The sequence below is a fragment of the Moschus berezovskii genome, chromosome 4, assembly GCF_049115385.1.
Source record: "Moschus berezovskii isolate FMDL1 chromosome 4, NW_MosBer_1.0, whole genome shotgun sequence".
Lineage (NCBI taxonomy): Eukaryota > Metazoa > Chordata > Mammalia > Artiodactyla > Moschidae > Moschus > Moschus berezovskii.
The window spans coordinates 29,890,484-29,909,287 of NC_142463.1; the positions used below are offsets into that span (position 1 = coordinate 29,890,484).

At 36.9% G+C, this 18,804-nt stretch overlaps 1 protein-coding gene across 3 annotated transcripts in view; it reads right to left on the reverse strand.

The window, feature by feature from the left end:
- USP24 (ubiquitin specific peptidase 24) overlaps positions 1-18,804 on the reverse strand; it is a 140,481-nt gene that overhangs the window by 83,263 nt on the left and 38,414 nt on the right. For all 3 annotated transcript variants that reach the window (XM_088835328.1, XM_055403730.2, XM_088835329.1), the window contains exons 3-12: positions 17,840-17,907; positions 12,257-12,400; positions 11,309-11,431; positions 7,711-7,746; positions 7,256-7,321; positions 4,841-4,906; positions 2,588-2,662; positions 1,863-2,021; positions 608-722; positions 262-365 (exon numbers count right to left, since the gene is read on the reverse strand). In XM_088835328.1, the coding sequence (XP_088691454.1) occupies positions 262-365; positions 608-722; positions 1,863-2,021; positions 2,588-2,662; positions 4,841-4,906; positions 7,256-7,321; positions 7,711-7,746; positions 11,309-11,431; positions 12,257-12,400; positions 17,840-17,907 (956 nt within the window). The remainder of the gene's footprint in view (positions 1-261; positions 366-607; positions 723-1,862; positions 2,022-2,587; positions 2,663-4,840; positions 4,907-7,255; positions 7,322-7,710; positions 7,747-11,308; positions 11,432-12,256; positions 12,401-17,839; positions 17,908-18,804) is intronic.

The following is an 18,804-nucleotide window of genomic DNA, read 5'->3' on the forward strand; positions in this document are numbered from 1 at the left end:
AATATTTTTAACTGGTTTAAAAACAATTTATACTGATTAAGTTTACAAGAAATACATACTAATCTTTCACATTTTATAAACGATCTTGAGGGCTTCAGTTGAGAGTATTATGTACCTCATTTTAAAATCTGCTCATAGATATTTTGAGTTCAATTAATACTTATTTATCCATGGATTTATCCATGGACAGTAAGTCACCATCCTTCTCCCTCTCTGATAAAAAATGTCAGAAAAGGGCAAAAGCAATTCTGATCAACTTACCTGTATCTTCCAAATTTTAGTGAGCTCATCTAATGACAGTTTACTGCCCAAAAGTTCAATAATTCCCTTTATACGATCACAGTATTGTGCTTGGTCTATGTTGCCTAAGAGAAGAAACACCAGAGAGGCAGACAGATATAATGAACGCTGACTTTCTAAACATGATTCTATTAATTCAAAGCAACAGTAACTTGCTGTAAGATTATTTAAAGGCTAGTACAAAATAAAGATGACAATAGAAAAAAAAAATAAAGGCTAATATAGTCAAAGTAACAATTTCATACATTTTTAACACAAAAGTATATTATTTATGAGTTAGGTAATTTTTTAAAGCAAGTTAACTTACCTTCCAATGCGATTGACAGAACTGAGTTTTCAACTAGCCAATCTAACAATCTGTCTGTATCTATAGCATTCTTCACAGATTTAGATAAAGTGCTATCTTCTATGAGTTTGGTTACCTAAAAAGACAGGATGATTGTGATTTAATCTAATGCAAATATTCATAATCAAAATCTTCACATATATCTTGTGACTTTTACAGTATTACAATGTAGTCTGATAATTAGCCTAAATGTATCAAAGGCCAGTTATTAGAAGTTAATAGACTACCTATTTTTAATGTCTTTAAAAAGAACACAGAGCTCACATTCCCTGGGCCACTGCTGACTGGCTCAGGGATGCACATCTGACCCAAACTTCAATCAGAGCATGTCTGCAAATTCTATACTTGGGACCAGAGAGAAAGCATCAGTCCTTCCCTGGTCATGGGAGCTATCCATGGCCATGTCTACGTTATGAAGACACCACTCTGTATGGAGAGAGAGAACAAAGAAAAGCAGAGATAAGACCTGGATAGAGTCCTGGCAGTGGTTTGGTCTTGGATTCTAGTTGGTCCTGTTGCCCACATGTGTCTCTGACCTTACGAGGTTTGCCTATTTTTATGAGATAGCCCAGCCTTCTTTTATTAAATTCTTCTTTTAATTTAAAATAATTTAAGAATCACTCAAATGATTAAGTGATTCACTCAAGAATCAAGAGTCACTTGTAGCCAAGAATCCTAATTAGTAGAAAACTGAAGGAAAATAATTGTAATTATGCTGAACTCTGTTGGCCCTATCTATCACTCACCAAAACCAACTATGCTCGTGGAAAGTTTACGAAGCTGCAAGATCTTATTTCCATCATTTTGGTTAGACCACTACAGTTGTAAACAAAACAAAATTTTGCCCGAACCTCAGTTAAAAGATTTGGTTTAAGTAAGTGCATATCTGAAATATAATAAAAGGAATTATACCCTTGGGGTAAAAAGTAAACCTTAAACTTCATATTCTGAGGAATTATGTTCCAGAAAAATCTCACTAAAACACTGAATACTTCATAGGATGAATTCTGAACGTAATACATATGAAAGTATTACTTTATTAACAGACAGTTGTAAACATAGACCATTTTATGTATAATCACTGTATAATGTCTTTTGTGGGATTACAAGAAATTTTTATTCTTTATTTCCCAACATTTTTACATTAATAACAAGTTTTGGAAGAACTTAAGAGTATCTATACTTTAAGTCTTCTAGAAACAAGTGAAAAACTTACTTCTTTGAGGGAATTCATTTTGGCACTGAAATGTGGTGATTTCAGCATGCGCAGCAGGATGTCGAGCCGAAGGTCGTCCACGACGGTCACCAGATCTGGTTGGAAGCGCATGCAAAGTAACTTGATGGCAGACAAGAGCTCAGGGATGCTAACCAATCTCTTTCATTTAAAAACAAAACACACACACACACATACACAGAGAAAACAAAAAGGAACCAATAAAACATTGTGATGCCAATTCTTACACACACAGGGATAAAGGACATATACAGTAACCATGGTGTAGTGCTATCTGATACTTCACATGGTTGATGAACTACATTCTGCTTTTAACCGAAAATCAGTGCATGAGCAAGCAAAGAAAAGAGAAGGGGCCTGAGAGAAAGTCATGTTAGAACAACTCTGGATAGCTTTCAGTACCAAATTATTTTAAAGCTTCTTCAATGCTCTACCAATTGTACTACTATCAAAACCAGCATGTTAGTTAAATTCTTAATGGTGTCACTTACTGAGAACCCTACATTCATTTTATTGACTGAAGTAACACCAACCACTCGGTACTTCAGAAAATAACATTTTTTTGGTCAGGAAATGTAAAATTAATTTGATGTGAGCTGTATGTGACCAGAATCCAAAGAGCAATGATGTGTGAGCCTTGCCCCAAGTCCTGGTTCTGCTTCTGTGGACGAATATGCGCTGCAATCACATGACTGGAGATGCATTACCTTGTCTTTGAGGTCCTTTTCCTCCACACTCCGCACATCCTGGATTGTATTAAGGATGACTGGGTCTAGCATGGGCTGTAGGAACAAAGTGCTAAGGTTAATAAGGTCCCCTGAATCTGTCCCTAAACTAGAGAGGAGATGCTTCTTCATTTGCATTTCACAAAGGAGAAGGTGCAATGCAAAGATCTGAATTCTAGTATCAGACTACCACTAACTAACTAATACCATCCCAAGTAAACCCTTTTAACGGGTTCTGTGCCTCAGCTTCTTTACTATCATACGGGTGCAGCTCCTCTTTACTTTCTTACAAGGGTCCTTTGAAGAGCAGCCAAAGACAACCAAAGACACACAGACTGACTTAAAAGTATTAAACACGAATATGTATCATTTGGAATAAAGCATTTTGCATTTGATTAAAAAAATAAATAGAAGCACAAACCATAAAGATATGATGCTTTATGCACTTACTTTGTGCACTTGGCTGATATGCAAATGAGGCCTACAGATAAGACTCATACAACACAGTGTTCCTGAATGGTAGCACAGCCAGATAACTAAGTAATATATGAGAAGCAGGGAAAAATCAGCAAGGTCTAACTGATCTCTTGTCTTTAAGTAAAATAAATTTTTTTTTAACGAAAATAAGTTTTAAACTTATCTGGTGACTAGAAAATATTTGGCTGTCAAAGCAAGAACACATTAGCAATGAATTAAAATGCCATCATGCAATCATCCACACAGAATTCCCTTATTTACACTTATGCCAACTGTACAGTGAAAACTGAGGGCTGTCAGGGTAAGAGGCAAGTCACACTGCCTTTGTCAAGCATGTGCCAGCCTTACTTAGCTTTCACTGCAACTCTGAGAGACAGGTATGGGTACTACTACTACTTAACAGATAAATAAGGAAGCCAAGTCCCAGGGGTCACTTTAGTTTTCTAAAGGAGCAAGTGTTAGAGAAAAGTATTAACGTGCATAACTACGGTATGAACTTATTGCTGAGTGAATTTAAGGTTGGATGTCGTCGTTTCAATCACTACTGCAGGAAGTTAAACATACTTTGGTTGGAAATTCATAAACCTTTTTTTAAAGAACACTGTGCTTATATATAAAACCTGGAATTCTAAAGAACTTAGTATTAATTAACAGTTGGAATATGTGCACTAAATCTCTTTCCATGGAGCAATGCATGGATAAAGAGTATGCGTTTAAAAATTCAATCCTGGCTTTATTAAAAAGCCAATTATTAAATTGCTAATATAGATTATTCAATTATTAAGCCAAATCATTTTGCCTCTTTATGTTTCAGTGTTTCACTACAAAACAAATGATTATATTCATATGCTTATAAATGAGAGAACACTAGATGTCTCTAAAGACCTTAATATCAGAATGAAGAAATACTTAAGTAGTCACTCTGCTTCATTTAAATAATTTTGCAGAATTACTCTGAAATCTAAAGAAGGCACTTAAAACTTAGAAATTTCCAGAACCTACTAAAAAAAAAAAAAATCCCATCTCCCTTGTTAAAATGGCCCTATGTACACTAGACATTAGAAACGAGGAACAGTGCATACTATTCGCTCCCAAAGGACACTAAACTTTCAAAACCATTTACGGTGATTTCTAAAAAATCTCTGTGACAGCTAAGTTTCACAGACATATTTTTATAAAGAAAATAATAAATGGAGGTATTTCAACATGACATTTTATTCAGTAAAACTTGTTAACTGAAATGGAAAGGCAACCAGAAAGTGCAATGGGCCCTAAGCATCAGAAAGCTCAACACTCATAGCTCTGACCATCCTATGACCTGCTGACATGCAGACAATATGTGCTGTCAAACTGTTACTCTGATTCTCAGTGACTTGGCTAGAGGGAGCCCAGCAGGCCACTCAACACTGTTTAATGCAATGCTGAATCCTTAAATAATCCTGTGAAGGGGGTAGGGATATATGCCACTTATTTTATAGTGAAGAAAGTGGCGGAGGGGAAGCTATAATCTGTAACTACTTTTGATAAAATGATAAACTGAAAAGATAAGTAACCTTAAATGTTTAGACGTTTACCTATAATTTATTAATCACTTTTATTTATCTTCTGATAAAATTTTTAGTACAAGGATAGCTAATCAGAAAAAAAAAAAGCAGTTATTCTGATAGGCACAATTCTGAACACCCGATAAAAAGATAATTTTAACTGTTTGTATGCCTTAGATCACTTTTGAAATAAGTATAAAATGGTTTATCTTACCTGTACCACTGAGGAATTGAGGTACTCTGCACATACCCCTAAGGGCTGCACTAGTGCAGAGACTGCCTGAAAAAAAGACAGTAAATGTGAGCAAGTTCCTTCCTTTCAACATTAAACAAATCCTTCTTTATATGTCAGAGAACATTTTATACTCTTGGGCAAGAAAAGCTGATATAAAGATGTCAATTCATTTAAATTGTAGAAATTTAATGTAACTTAAATCACACTATGCCAATAAAACTTCTTTCAAGGATTGGATGAGATGATTCTAAAGTTCACATTTTAATAAAAACTTTTATTTGAAAAATGAGAGAATAGTTGGGAAAGGAATGAAATGTTCCTTTAACAAAGAAAACATTTAAGACTTTCATTAAAAAATCTGTAAAACTTTACAGAAATACATAAATGGTCCAAATAAATGAGGAAAGATCACGTTCTTGAAGGGAAAGGACTAGTACTATAAACATGTCAGTTCTCCACACCTACAAACAGAACACGGTTCCACACATGATCTAGTGGCAGTTTCTGCAGGAGATCCTGACACGTTGCCTATATTCGGAATAAAAACATGAGAATGATCAAGAAAATTTAATAAAAGGAAGATGCTGAGCAAAGCTGGCACTACCAAGAATGAAAATAGCAGAGAAAAAGTATCAAAATGGCTTGACCGAACGAGCGAATGACAGAAGTCCAGGAACAATTCACGTATACGCAGACTCAGACATTTGATAAAGTCAACAAATCAAAACAGTGAAAATAAAAAAACCTTGTGAAAAAAAAGGAATGTTCTTCAGAAGATCTTAAAACAATTAGTTACCCTTTTGGAAGAAAATAAAACTGGATTTCTATCTTATGCAACATATATAAATAAATTCTAAATGAACTCAAGAACTAAGTTTAAAAAATGAAATTGTTTTGAATATAAAATGAAATCAGTACTTTTATAAACCTTGAGATGGCAATGAGAACACCCCTCAAGCAAATTGGAAAAATTTTAAGCCATTAGGGAAAAACTGACACAAAAAGACACCATCTGCAGAAATGAAAAAAGAAGGGAAAATCTTAGAGAAATCTTTAGCCTCAAGACACCTGATAACAATGAGGACAAGCCTCATTGTTATCCACCATTAGTCAATTTTCATCCAAGTAGGGGAGAAACTTTGGGCTTCTCTGTTTGTTTAAATAAACTTTGCAGGAAAAGAAGAGTGAGTGTTAACCTTTAAAAAAATGAAGTCTATTTCTATTATTGCCCAGTGACCTACATAGCCTGTTCTTGAGAAATAAGCAAGCTGGATAAAACCCTCTATCTGAATAGGTTTTGTTTTGTCTTGCTTTTTCAGTCACTACCTGTCATCTTCCAAGTCAATAAAGTCCTCTCTAACATACCTGATCCGTTTAATGGGGATCAAAACGACAGCCTAACAAGCTAGCCAAGGTTCAGGGAGAGAGAAGAGGCCTCTGACTAGCGTCACTAGAAGCAGTCATGACCTGGTTGACCTCTGATCTTCAAGAGTCAGCCGCGGGCAGCAAGCAACAGTCTGTTCCCAAGCAGAGCGCCAGCCTCTCCTTGACTGCTGTTACTGCTCTCAAGCAAAGATGGACCAGCGGGCTTAGCTGATAAGCCACGGTCCCACAGAGATAATGGGTATTACTCTAAGCACACTTTGTATCACTTAGGCATATTACTTTACAACATCATTTTCTACTCTGGTCAATTTGCAGTAGCTGGCACAGTGTCTTCTACATGGCAAGTACATAATAAGCAGTTCCTAATTGAATGATTAGAGAACAGAATGAAGTGCTTTCAGTTACAAACAAGTCAGTAGTCTGTGAAAAATTAAAGATGAAGTTATTTCCCTTACCATAAGGTTAAATTTTTTGAGAAAGTGAGGCTGACATGAAAACACACTGGTACCGCACCTGAGGGGTGATTCTAAGCTCCAGTTATAGCCCTTTATTACCTATGAATCTCTGTAATACCAAAAAGCTGACGGAACAATCTTAAAATATTTTATTTGCTCCTGGTACTATAAATAAGTTGTGACTTAACTGAGGCATAAGACTGCTATGTACACATATACTTGCCACACACAGCCAGTTATCCCTGAACAGCAAGATAATTTCATATAACCACTACAAGTAAGGCGTTAAGAGAAAAAATCACAAAAATAAATAAATGTGGCGGGAAAACAAAAACAAAAAAACACAACCAAACGCTCTACACTGAAATTTGGTTATTATGATTAAGAAAGAGGAAACATTTCTGTGGTTATCAGAACCATGAGAGCTACTCCTATAAAGATTAACTTGAGCTTTAACATTTAATTTAATGTGTCCAGACGATGTCCCGGAGGTTACACAGCAACCTCAATAAAGTGAACTTCCACACTGTGTACATACAGGGGTTTAACTTACCCCAAGCTCTATATCTTCTGAATGGAGTTTGGCTTGGATTGCTGCAAATCCACCTAATTCTCCAAACTGAGAAGAAAAAAGGTATACATTAATGTTAAAATATTATACTTGAATAATTTAGCAAGCAACTACGGCTCACATTCTACTTTATCAATGTGTTTATAACCCTGGTCTTCAGAGTCACCACAAAGATAATTCTAATGCTCCTGTGATATACTACAGGAGATGTCAAAAAGTGAAGTCGCTTAGTCATGTCTGACTCTTTGTGACCAGGAGATGTACTAAGATGTACTAAGTCCTAAAGCTGATGTTTATCTGTTTAAACAGCACATATAAAAAAGGGGAAGAAATGATAAAACTTATTTGATTCTTCTCTGTAGCTGTCATCTACCTAAAACTCTAGGAAAGCTCATTAGAAAATGAAAAACATGCCCATATTAATAAAAGCTGTATACCTTATTTACCAAATCCACAACCCATCCATGAGGCTCCTATGAGAAAGAAAACAGAAATTGAAATGGCAATACAAAAACTTCCCTACTAACTCTCATATTTCTTTTATCCTAAATCAGAAAGTTGGAAAAAAAATTTAACATTATTTCAAAAGGCTTTCCCAAATGTTTCTTAATGTGAATCTTTGACATTACTGAAAACAATTTTAGAAGTCTGCATCTTGATGGGATTGCTACAATACAAAGCATTTATGCATTTTGGGTAGGCGAGATCAGCTCTTTAAGCTTTCTGAGGTACAGGATAAATAATTATTAACACAGAGTAGCAAATCAAGAATCAAGAGATTAAAGATTTAGTCCTAGCTGTACCATTAGTGTCCTAAGGTAAGCACTTCTTTCTCCTCCTTTTCTTCCTTTGTTTCCTCTCTCAAGCATTCACTGTTCTAGAAGCTGCATCATGTTCCAGTGGCTGGATACAGAATAGTGATGAAGAAGAGATGTGCTACCTGTTTTCATGGAATTTCCATTGCAGCAGGGTCGATAAAGACAAGTAAACCAACACATAATTCATTCAGGTTGTGCATTTCCACAAAAGGTCCTCAAATGAGAAATAAGAGCCCACTCTGTTCAGAGTGGTGGTCATAGAAAATCTCTTTGAAAAGGCGATCTTTAATCTAGAACTTAAAGGATGAGACAGGTTTAGCCATTCAAAGAACAGTCCAGGCAGAGGCTAAAATGGAAAAGGTCCTGTTTGGGGACGGCAGAAAAGCCTACCTTCATTTGAAAAACGGAAAGGCAACTCTCCCAACTAGGAGGTAGTGAGCAGGGGAGAATGGCACAGATAAAATTGTAGAGAGAAGAAAAGCTGGATCATGCAGAAATTTGTAGACTGTGATTAGAAGGAAAGCAACAGAGGTGTTTAAAGCAAGAAAATGATACGTTTTATGTTTTAAGGGGACTCTTACAATTATGTGGAGAATGGAAAGGAAATGATGCATGAGAGAGTGAAAAGCAGAGATGCCAGAGGGAAAACTGGTGTAGTAATTAGGTAGCACATGATGGTGTTTGGAGTGGGATGGTGGCAGAAGAAACAGACATCAACTGAAGATCTATGTGAGATTAAATCAAAGGACCTGTTTATGGTTCGGATATGAATACGAATCATGGCTGATTCCTATGTTTTCAGCTTGGGCATCTACGTAGATGGTGATGCCATTTACTGAAAGGGTGGACAATGAAGGCTGGGGAAACATAATGAAGTTCTGCTTCAGGCACAATCTGAGATGTCTCTGTGGTAACCCAGTGGAGACAGCTGGCTCTTCAAGTCTGCTGTGCTTAGGAAAGAGGTCTGGGCCACAGAGATACAAAGCAGAGGGCCATCAGCACAAAGATGACATTTAGATCTGTAAGAATGGAAGCGATTTCTTACAGAGAGTACGGTGAACGAAGAGAAGGCAGCTCTGGATGAGTCAAGAAAGGAGCGGTAGCTGAGGGGGCAGACAGAAAGCAAGAGACTGAAGGAAGGAAGTTTCAAGGAAGAAGAAACTGACCATTGATGCTGACTGGGTCAAGAGAGAGTTTCTCTGGATTGAGACGCACAGGACCGTAATGCCAGCAGTTTCAGTGAACTGGTGGCAAAGGGAGGAGGAATGGAATGCCTTGAAGACCTAACGGAGACTTCAGTCTAGTTGCCTCAAACATCTCTCCAACTGAAAACAACATAAAACATTTAAGGGCTTCCCTCGTGGTCCAGTAGTTAAGAATCTCCCTTGCAATGCAAGGGACTCCGGTTCAATCCCTGGTCTAGGAAGAGACCACATGCTGCAGAGCAACTAAGCCCACGCACCACAACTCCTGAGCCAGCGCTCTAGAGCCTGTGAGCTGCAACTACTGAGCCCACGTGGGCAACTGCTGAAGCCTGCACGCCTAGAACCTGTGCCCCTCAAGAGAAGTCAGCACACTGCATGCACTGCTCAGAGGAGGGTAAAGATAGTGATGAAACGTACGCTCTGCTTAGGTTGTAAGTTCAGAGTCAGCACTGAAAGAAGAACTGAGGGAAGGACATGGAAACTTCCATCTGGTTGGTTGTGAAGAGGGACAGAGCCCAGTGCTGAAGCTAGAGACGGGTGCGGTGTCACAGGCAGGATTTTTAAAGACGGGAAACTACTAGACCATGTAATACACAATGGGAGTAATCGATAAAGAGAAGAAAATTGAGCACACCAAAGAAAGAATAGAAATGCTAAGGTGTAAAATGCCTGAGAAGGCAACAGGAGAGGAGAGGGTATATAGGGCCTTTGTAGGAGAGAGAATTCCTTTCATGGTAACGAGAGGAAATTAGACACTGGACATTTCTGGGTGTCTGTTGCTGCATATGTAAACTGGGCAGGGGAGAGAAGAACATTTGCTGAGTACTTACCAAAGTGACCCACTGTGTTCAGTGTTTTTGTATACATTTGTCATTTCATAGTCACGACAGTCTTGAAGATGAGATTTTAATATCTTGAGAGGCAAGGCTATTTTAGAACGCAGACTATGGAGCTAGCTCTCATAGGTCCCTGCTATAACAAGGCTTGTGAATTTGGACAAGTACTTAACCTCTGTGTACCTCAAATTTCTCATCTACAAAATGGGGGTAAAAATAATACCGACCTCAGGGAGTTGCTGTGGAGGTTAAATCCCACAGGATGCACTCACTGCCCTTTCCACCCAGCTCTCGCCTCCTCCCTGGTGGCAACTCCTTTCCCATATCCCACAAACAGCACATTATTATTACAACTGCACCTGCTGTTTGTTACACTGTGATTTTTTTCTTTCCTGTTTCCTCACTATGCTGTAAGTTAGAAACCATGTCTTATTACTCTTTATACTAAGGGCAAGAACTATCTATGCAACAACTATTTATTTGTATCTCCAAAACCTAGAATAATGCCAGACACACAGCAAATGTTCAACAAGTGATCACTGAACTAAACCTCTGCTTCTACTAAGCAATGGACAAGTTTCCCATCTACTATGTTGACTTCTTTCAAGTATTTCTCCAAAACCAAAACAGTGTTTGATCAGCAAACTGTTTGAATTATGTGCTCTTCGTGGGTATGTTACTGGCACACTGTAGACCTTTAAATATAGAATGAAGATATTGGCCTGTGCTTGAGAAAAAACAGAAGCTTTAAAGTTTGTGGAGTTTAGAAGAAAATTATACATAGATCAATTATTATTTTTTCTAGCAATAACTAGTCATTTCAAATAATTTCAAATGCTCTAGCTTCTCAAATGTCTCTAAGAAACTGGGACACCCATTAAACAGGGGTTCTGGTAATTCAATAAATAGGGCACTTTTCATGTCATGCAGTCATTTCTTATTTCACCAAACATTTCAAATCTAGCAAGTTCCTTATGAAGTTAATTAACAGCTATGGAAAAATATGCAATAGCTGAAAAAACTGTTGAAATATTGAGCTATTTTATGAGCTGCATGGAGTATTTGCCATTTTTCATGGGCTATTTTAACCTTTCCATGTAAACTGTCATTTTTGTAGCAGACAAAATCTTTTTCAATACATTTACTTATAAAACTATGAAACAAAACTATGTTTACCTTTTGGAAAGTAGATACAGGTGAAACAGCAAACATATTTCCCTCTCCAAATACTTCTGCCCAATTCCTTTGAGACACTTTCATTCTGTTTTTAAAATGGTATTCATTATCAGGATTGAAAGCCTAGATTCAAACAGAACAGAGAAACATTATTATTATCTATTTCTATAGCAACACATATTAGCATTAGAAAAGAAGATAAAAATATTACCTTGGACTTCCTCACTAATAAAATCTTTCAAGTATCTCAACAAAACATACTCCTTAGCAAGTGCTGAGGAGCAAATGGCCAAAGCATTACTCTCCTGCTTTGTTCAGTGTTTGCCATGGGGAAAGAGAAGGAGGGTTCAGGACCAGAGGTCTGATCCAAGGCAAGGTGAAGCCAACACTGCAAATGTCCTAGGGCCGCTACCAGTGGAGATGGGCAGCAAGGCAGTGAAGACAGAAGTTAGGAGGCAGGGACTTCCTGGCAGTCCAGAGGTTAAGACTCCATGCTCCCGGTGCAAGGGGCATGGGTTGTATACCTGATTGGGGAACTAAGACCTCGGATGCTACATGAGACGGCCCCAGCAAAAAAGGTTAGGAGGGAACACACACGAGCCCTGCTTTCTCTTGCAGTTACTGTTACTAATCAGAGGAAAGTCTGGAAATCAAACTACATCAGCACCCTATATGATAGTATTTGTGATGTGAATAATAAGGAAGACAAAAGGGAAAGCTATTTAATCATTCTAATTAATCATTAAGCAATTTAATCATTTTATTCATTCTATTTAATATATTTCTTTAAAACTGAAAGCACAGAATGGCTGCTCGGTTTTAAAAATAAAATGGAAGAATGTCTTTAATGATAATATCATTATGACTCATTACTAATTACTAGTCAGAAGGTAGTAGGATGTTAAACAAAACCGAAACACAAAGTACTTCATTTTAGACATACTGTACCATTGTAAGCACAGCCAGCAGACCGGTGGGAATTGGATCCTGTTTTATTCTTTCTGCAACCAGTTCTATTAATAGCATCAACATGTTGTAGATCCCTTCATGAATTTCAGTACCCCACTTGTGAACAGCACTTGATGTCAGGAGCTATAAAAACAAAATGGAAGAAAAAAAAATGTCTGCCGTAATGAGTGCAATCTTTACAATAATCAAGTGATTATTATCATAATACTTACTTTTATGCAGATGACTTGCTTTAACAGACCCATAGCTGCAGTCCATTTACTCGTTCATTTATTTCAGTCAACACTTAGCTTTATTTTTTGAACTTTAATTCCCTTATATTAAAACAGTTTGTTAAAAGAGAATGTTTATTGTTTCTCTACCTTTCATTATTACTAGGGGAGGTGAAATGGTGAAGAGCAAGAAAGAACCTGAGCTCACTTCTTGTACTGCTATTTTTTAGCTGCGTGGCCTTGGACAAATTTACCTGAGTTCTCAGAGACTCAGTTCTCCTGTCTCAAAACGGGCATAACTCCTACCCACTTAACAGAGATGTTACAAATATTAATAGCAAAAGGAATAATGAATGTAAAAGTATTAGCAAGGTTTTATGATGAGTGTTTTGGCTGTCACTATTAACCAAAATTCCTGAAATCTAAGAAATGGATGCTGTATTTCATGATTTGAACATGCACATTCTCTTCATATTATTTATATCTCAGAAACAGAAATGGATCTTCCCACCTGTTGGCCAGATGGCAGCAGGGCTCTGAGTGGGAAAAATTTTTTTAAGAATACCTTGCCAATTTATTTTGATTGTGTTTTCCTTTCTGGTGTGCATAAAAATTAATATTCAATTTTTTTTAAAGTTTAAGCAAATAAAAAATAGCTCTAAGTGATAAGGCATTGTAAACCTGTTTACTTTGCAGTTATTTTTCTGAAATGTAAAACACAGAGTATAACATAATGGTACATCTTATAATCAGTATCTTAGACTAAAAAAAAAAAGGAAGGAAGGAAAAGGTACACAAGAAACTAAAATCTTCATCTTTGGAGTTTCCCAAATTTTGATCTAAGTCCTTGGGGAAGTCTAACTCAGGAATAACCACCAGAACAGGGAATGAGAAATCAAAGGATTCCACTTAATAAAATACTAGCAAATGGGTACAGTGGTTTCATGTTTTTGTAAGATTTCCATTGAGAGAGAAAATATTGCGCTATAAAAATTTCACCTTGGCCACACCAAGAACCACTTAACAAGAGGGTTAAGATCCTGAAATAATCCAAACTTCTTTTGCAGCAAAGGAAAACCTCAGCTTCAGACTTTCTATATAGCAATTAGCTGCTCCACTTGCTCAAATGAACAATAACCATAAGACTGATTTTATATAAGCCAATGATTTAATATTTTTTGCCAGAATTCTTTTGCCTGCCTATCTATCTTTCCTATACTTAAAACTTATGTAATAAAGCAAAATAGAGATTAAGATTTAAGAAGCTCCATGTAACAACAAAAATCCCCACAGACAGCCCATGGGGTTGCAAAGAGTTGGACAGGACCGAGCGACTAAGCACATGTAGCAAAATAAAATTTATGTGGGCTAAGCACCGCTCCCTCTGTTGCCATCTCATTTGTTCAGTTTTTACTTTGAAAATGGGAGTCCTATCTCCCCACCAATTAAGGGGGGCAAGACAAGCAGCACCGTGCGGGGGGAAAAGGCACACAAGGTTTAACCATTACTATGCACTATGAGCAGATTTACATACTTTTACCTGCCTGAATACACTAGAATCTAGGCTAGCCTGAAGGTGAAAGGTGAAGAAAGTAGAAATTACAACAAAACTCCTTTTCTGCACCTTATTCACACAACTGCTTATTATTTATACTCTTTTTTTTTTTTTCTTTTCTGTTTTTTAAAAACAGGCAGCTTGCAAGAAAAGCCCAGGGAAGAGGTCAGGGAAAGTTATCATATCAGGAAACACAAGTCTAAAGAAACATAGAATTTTGTAACTCTTCTGGTGTAGAGAAATCTTTTTAATAGCTCTAAATTCTAAGAATCGAATGACAATAAACACGCTGCAAGGTACTTTTCTTCTCAAGAGTTTTATAGGAAAAAACTCCCAACAACCACTTGACCATTTGTTTATACTATTACAAACAGTTTGCTGTGTTGTTGTTGCTGTTCAGTCACTAAATCATGTCCAGCTCTTTGGGATTCCATGGACTCCACAAGCAAGGCTTCCCTGTCCTTCACTATCTCCCTGGATTTGTTCAAATTCAAGTCCATTAAGTTGGTGACGCTATCTAACCATCTCATTCTCTGTTGCCTCCTTCTCTTCCTGCCTTCAATCTTTCCCAGCATCAGGGTCTTTCCCAATGAGTCAGCTCCTTGCATCAGGTGGCCAAAGTATTGTAGCTTCAGCATCAGTCCTTCCAATGAATATTCAGGGTTGATTTCCTTTAGAATTGACTGGTTTGATCCCTGTGTTATCCAAGGGACTCTCAAGAGTCTTTTCCAGCACCACAATTTGAAAGCATCAATTCTTTGGTGTTCAGTTTTCTTTATGGTCCAACTATCACGCCCATAAACGACTACTGGAAAAACCACAGCTTTGACTATATGGACCTTTGTCAGCAACAGTAATGTCTCTGCTTTTTAATACACTGTCTAGGTTTGTCATAGCTTTTCTTCCAAGGAGCAAGTGTCTTTTAATTTTGTGGCTGCAGTCACCATCCACAGTGATTTTGGAGCCCAAGAAAATAAAATCTGCCACTGTTTCCATTTTTCCCCATCTATTTGCCATGAAGTGATGGGACTGGATGCCATGATCTTAGCTTTTGAAACCTAGTTTTTGAGTTTTAAACCAGCTTTTTCACTTTTCTCTATCATCTTCATCAAGAAGCTCTTTAGTTCCTTTTCCTTTTCTGCCTTTAGAATGGTATCACCTGCATATCTGAGGTTGTTGATATTTCTCCCAGCAATCAGGACTCCAGCCTGTGATTCATTCAGCCCAGCATTTCACATGATGTACTCTGCATATAAATAAGCAGAGTGATAATATAAAGACCTGATGCACTCTTTTCCCAATTTTGAACCAGTCTGGTTCTAACTGTTGCTTCTTGACCTGCATAGAGGTTCCTCAGGAGTCAGGTAAGATAGTCTGATATTTCCATCTCTTTAAAGAGTTTTCCATAGATTGTTGTGATCCACACAGTCAAAGGCTTTAGCATAGTTAATGAAGCAGCAATGGATGTTTTTTTGTAATTCCCTTGCTTTTTCTATGGTCCAACGGATGTTGGCACTTTGATCCCTGGTTTCTCTGCCTTTTCTAAATCCATTTTGTAAATCTGGAAGTACTCAGTTTACATACTGCTGAAGTCTAGCTTGAGGGATTTTGAACATTATCGTCTTAGCATATGAAATGAGTGCAATCATATGGTAGTTGGAACATTCTTTGTCATTGTCTTTCTTTGGGATTGGAATGAAAACTGACCTTTTCCAGTTCTATAGCTACTGTTTTGAGTTTTGCAAATTTGCTGGCATATTGAATGTAGCACTTTAACAGCATAATCTTTTAGGATTTGAAATAGCTCAACCAGACTTCCATCACCTCTGCTAGCTTTGTTTGTTGTAATGCTTCCTAATACCCACTTAACTTTGCATTCCAGGATGTCTTGGCTCTAGGTGAGTGATTGGGTAACAACACTGTGGTTATCTGGGTCATTAAGACTTTTTTTTTATAAGTCTGTATATTCTTGCCACCTCTTCTTAAGCTCTTCCGCTTCTGTCAGGTCCTTGCCATTTCTGTCCTTTATTGTGCACATCTTGGCATAAAATGGTCATCTGATATCTCTAATTTTCCTGAAGAGATCTCCAGACTTTACCATTCTATTGTTTTCCTCAATTTCTTTGCATTGTTCATTTAAAAAGGCCTTATTCTGTTTTTATATGGGTATATCTTTCCCTTTCTCCTTTGCTTTTTGCTTCTCTTCTTTTCTTAGCTATTTGTAAGGCCGTCTCAGACAACCACTTTGCCTTCTTGCATTTCTTTTTCTTGGGGATGGTTTTGGTCACTGCCTCCTGTACAATATTATAAACCTCCATTCAAAGTTCTTCAGGTACTCTTGTCTACCAGATCTAATTCCTTGAATCTATTTGTCACCTCTACTGTATAATCATAAGGGATTTGATTTAGGTCATACCTGAATGGTCTAGTGGTTTTCCCTACTGTCTTCAATTTAAGCCCAACTTTTGAATAAGGAGTTAATGATCTGAGCCACAGTCAGCTCATGGTCTTGTTTCTGCTGATTATGTATAGAGTCTCTCCATCTTCAGCTGCAAAGAATATAATCAATCTGATTTTGGTACTGACCATGTGGTGATGTCCATGTGTACAGTGGTCATCTCTCATGTTGTTGGGAGAGGGTGTCTCCTATGACCAGTGTGTTGTGTCACAGTGTGTTACATTATAAAAGTGCTGCTATTTTTAACAGCTACTATAATTCTTAACAAAATTCTTAAAAAAGTTACAACCACGAAATTACAAAATGGTAGATGAATTCATCCAAAATGAAGAGAAATCTTGATTCCATACAATCCTGGCCCAAATGACATTTTTAAAAGATTTCTCCCTTTTTACAAAGATGAAGCTGTTTTCGATCCTAAAATTAGTTTGTTCTCCCTTAAGCCTTGAATCAATGGAGATTCTGTCAAAATGTAGACGGGAATAATAGTTTGCAAATGAACACTTTATTTTACTGGGTTTTATAATAAATACAAACTTCATCCATCTGTAGTTGTAGTAACTTACTTGCATTTGAGACAAAAATGGATGTCAAAACCCAGAACTATTGAGACAGCAGGAGACTCATTTATTCATTCAACAAAGATTTACTGAGCTGTTTCTCTGTTCTTGGCACTGGCTATATGCTGGGAGAAACAACAGTGTCTGTGACATCGTCTCTGCTCTTGGGATTCAGGACTCGTGTCCTGCAAAGGCAGCCATGCTGAGTTAGACTGCTTTCAGAAACACAAGTCCTGTGATCTTCTATTCTCACTATTAAGAAAAACTGCTTTATAAGAGATGTGACCAGAATGGGGGCAAGCATATCAATTTAGGTCCAAAAGAGATGCTGCCATCTGCAAGTCGTTTTGCCAGATATAATATTCAATCCAGTTAAACTTCCTGTAGTTTAAACATCCACTTCTGTCTCAGTAGAATAGTGAGTACAAAACAACCTATATTTTCATAAACAAATATTACCTAAGTGCCACAATCCATAGTTTAGTAAGATGTCTAATTTCCTAGTGTAAGCCTTAATCTATTCTTTAGCAGTTAAATAGAGCAAAGTAAAAGCAATATTAAACGAAGCAATGAGAAAACAATAAATATAGAAGAAACAAATCATTTCTGAGCCCCAAATTCAGAGCTACTTTTTTCATATTACAGCATTCCTCAGTTGAACAGGATTCATAAACTGGGCTCACACATGAAAAACTAAAACTGAAACAAAAAGCCTGTTCAGCTTCACTCCCACCAAAAAAAAAAAAAAAAAAAATCAACCCAGCACATTTTTCTTACCTTTTTAAATGCTTCAGGCATACACCTATCCATAAATCTTTTACAATTCTCATCAGACTCGGAAAGACCTTAGTAAAATAAATGAAATAATATGCTTTATTGAGATTTTAGGTAGTTGTAGAAATCACATATTTCATTCCAAATTCATACATATGGAACTACTTATCATAGAAACCTTGATTCTTTTAAGGGATTATTAAAAGCAGAAGACATACATTCTGATAAAGGAACAGACTGAGAAACAGTTACAGCATTAAAGTATTTATTAATAGCAGGATATATTTATATTATTAATATATATTTACTAATAGTATAATAAACACTAATTAGAAATGAAATGGCTGGACTTATGTTTCCATGTCAGAGTAACTGCCAATGATCTGACAAAATAGCTAATAAAACAGCAACAGCTACTTATTAGCCATCATTGTTTTTCTAAACATCTCTACTAAAACCACAACTATTCTCAATAAATGCCAAGATCGCTCTTCTTCCCTAAAATAAACTGAACTCTGTGCAGTAAAACACACAGAACTGTGCCTGGCACAGTGATAAATATTTGGTAAATGAGTGAATGAATCCACTATAAAATTATCCTTCAGAATACACTTAAAAAAACCTCAGTAACAGATTTTGCTTATCAGTGGGGAGACTGCTGCATACATTTTCTTTTTTCAGGCCCACTACTTAGCATAGTACCTGCATTCTCTCAGGCACTCAATAAATGCTGCTGCTGAGAAGCCAGTCATAAACACACCATGGAAGCTAGCCAAAATATTTCCTTTTGATGTGCCTCTTACTTAATCATGATAGTAAACTATGCACTTTAAATGAGGAAAAAAAAATTCGCAAAACAGCCCAATTCTATTTATAACTGAATTCAATATGAAAAACACCTCATTTTCTCTTTAGTGAAAGTGTCAGTTGCTCACTTGAGTCCAACTCTTTGCGACCCCATGGACTGT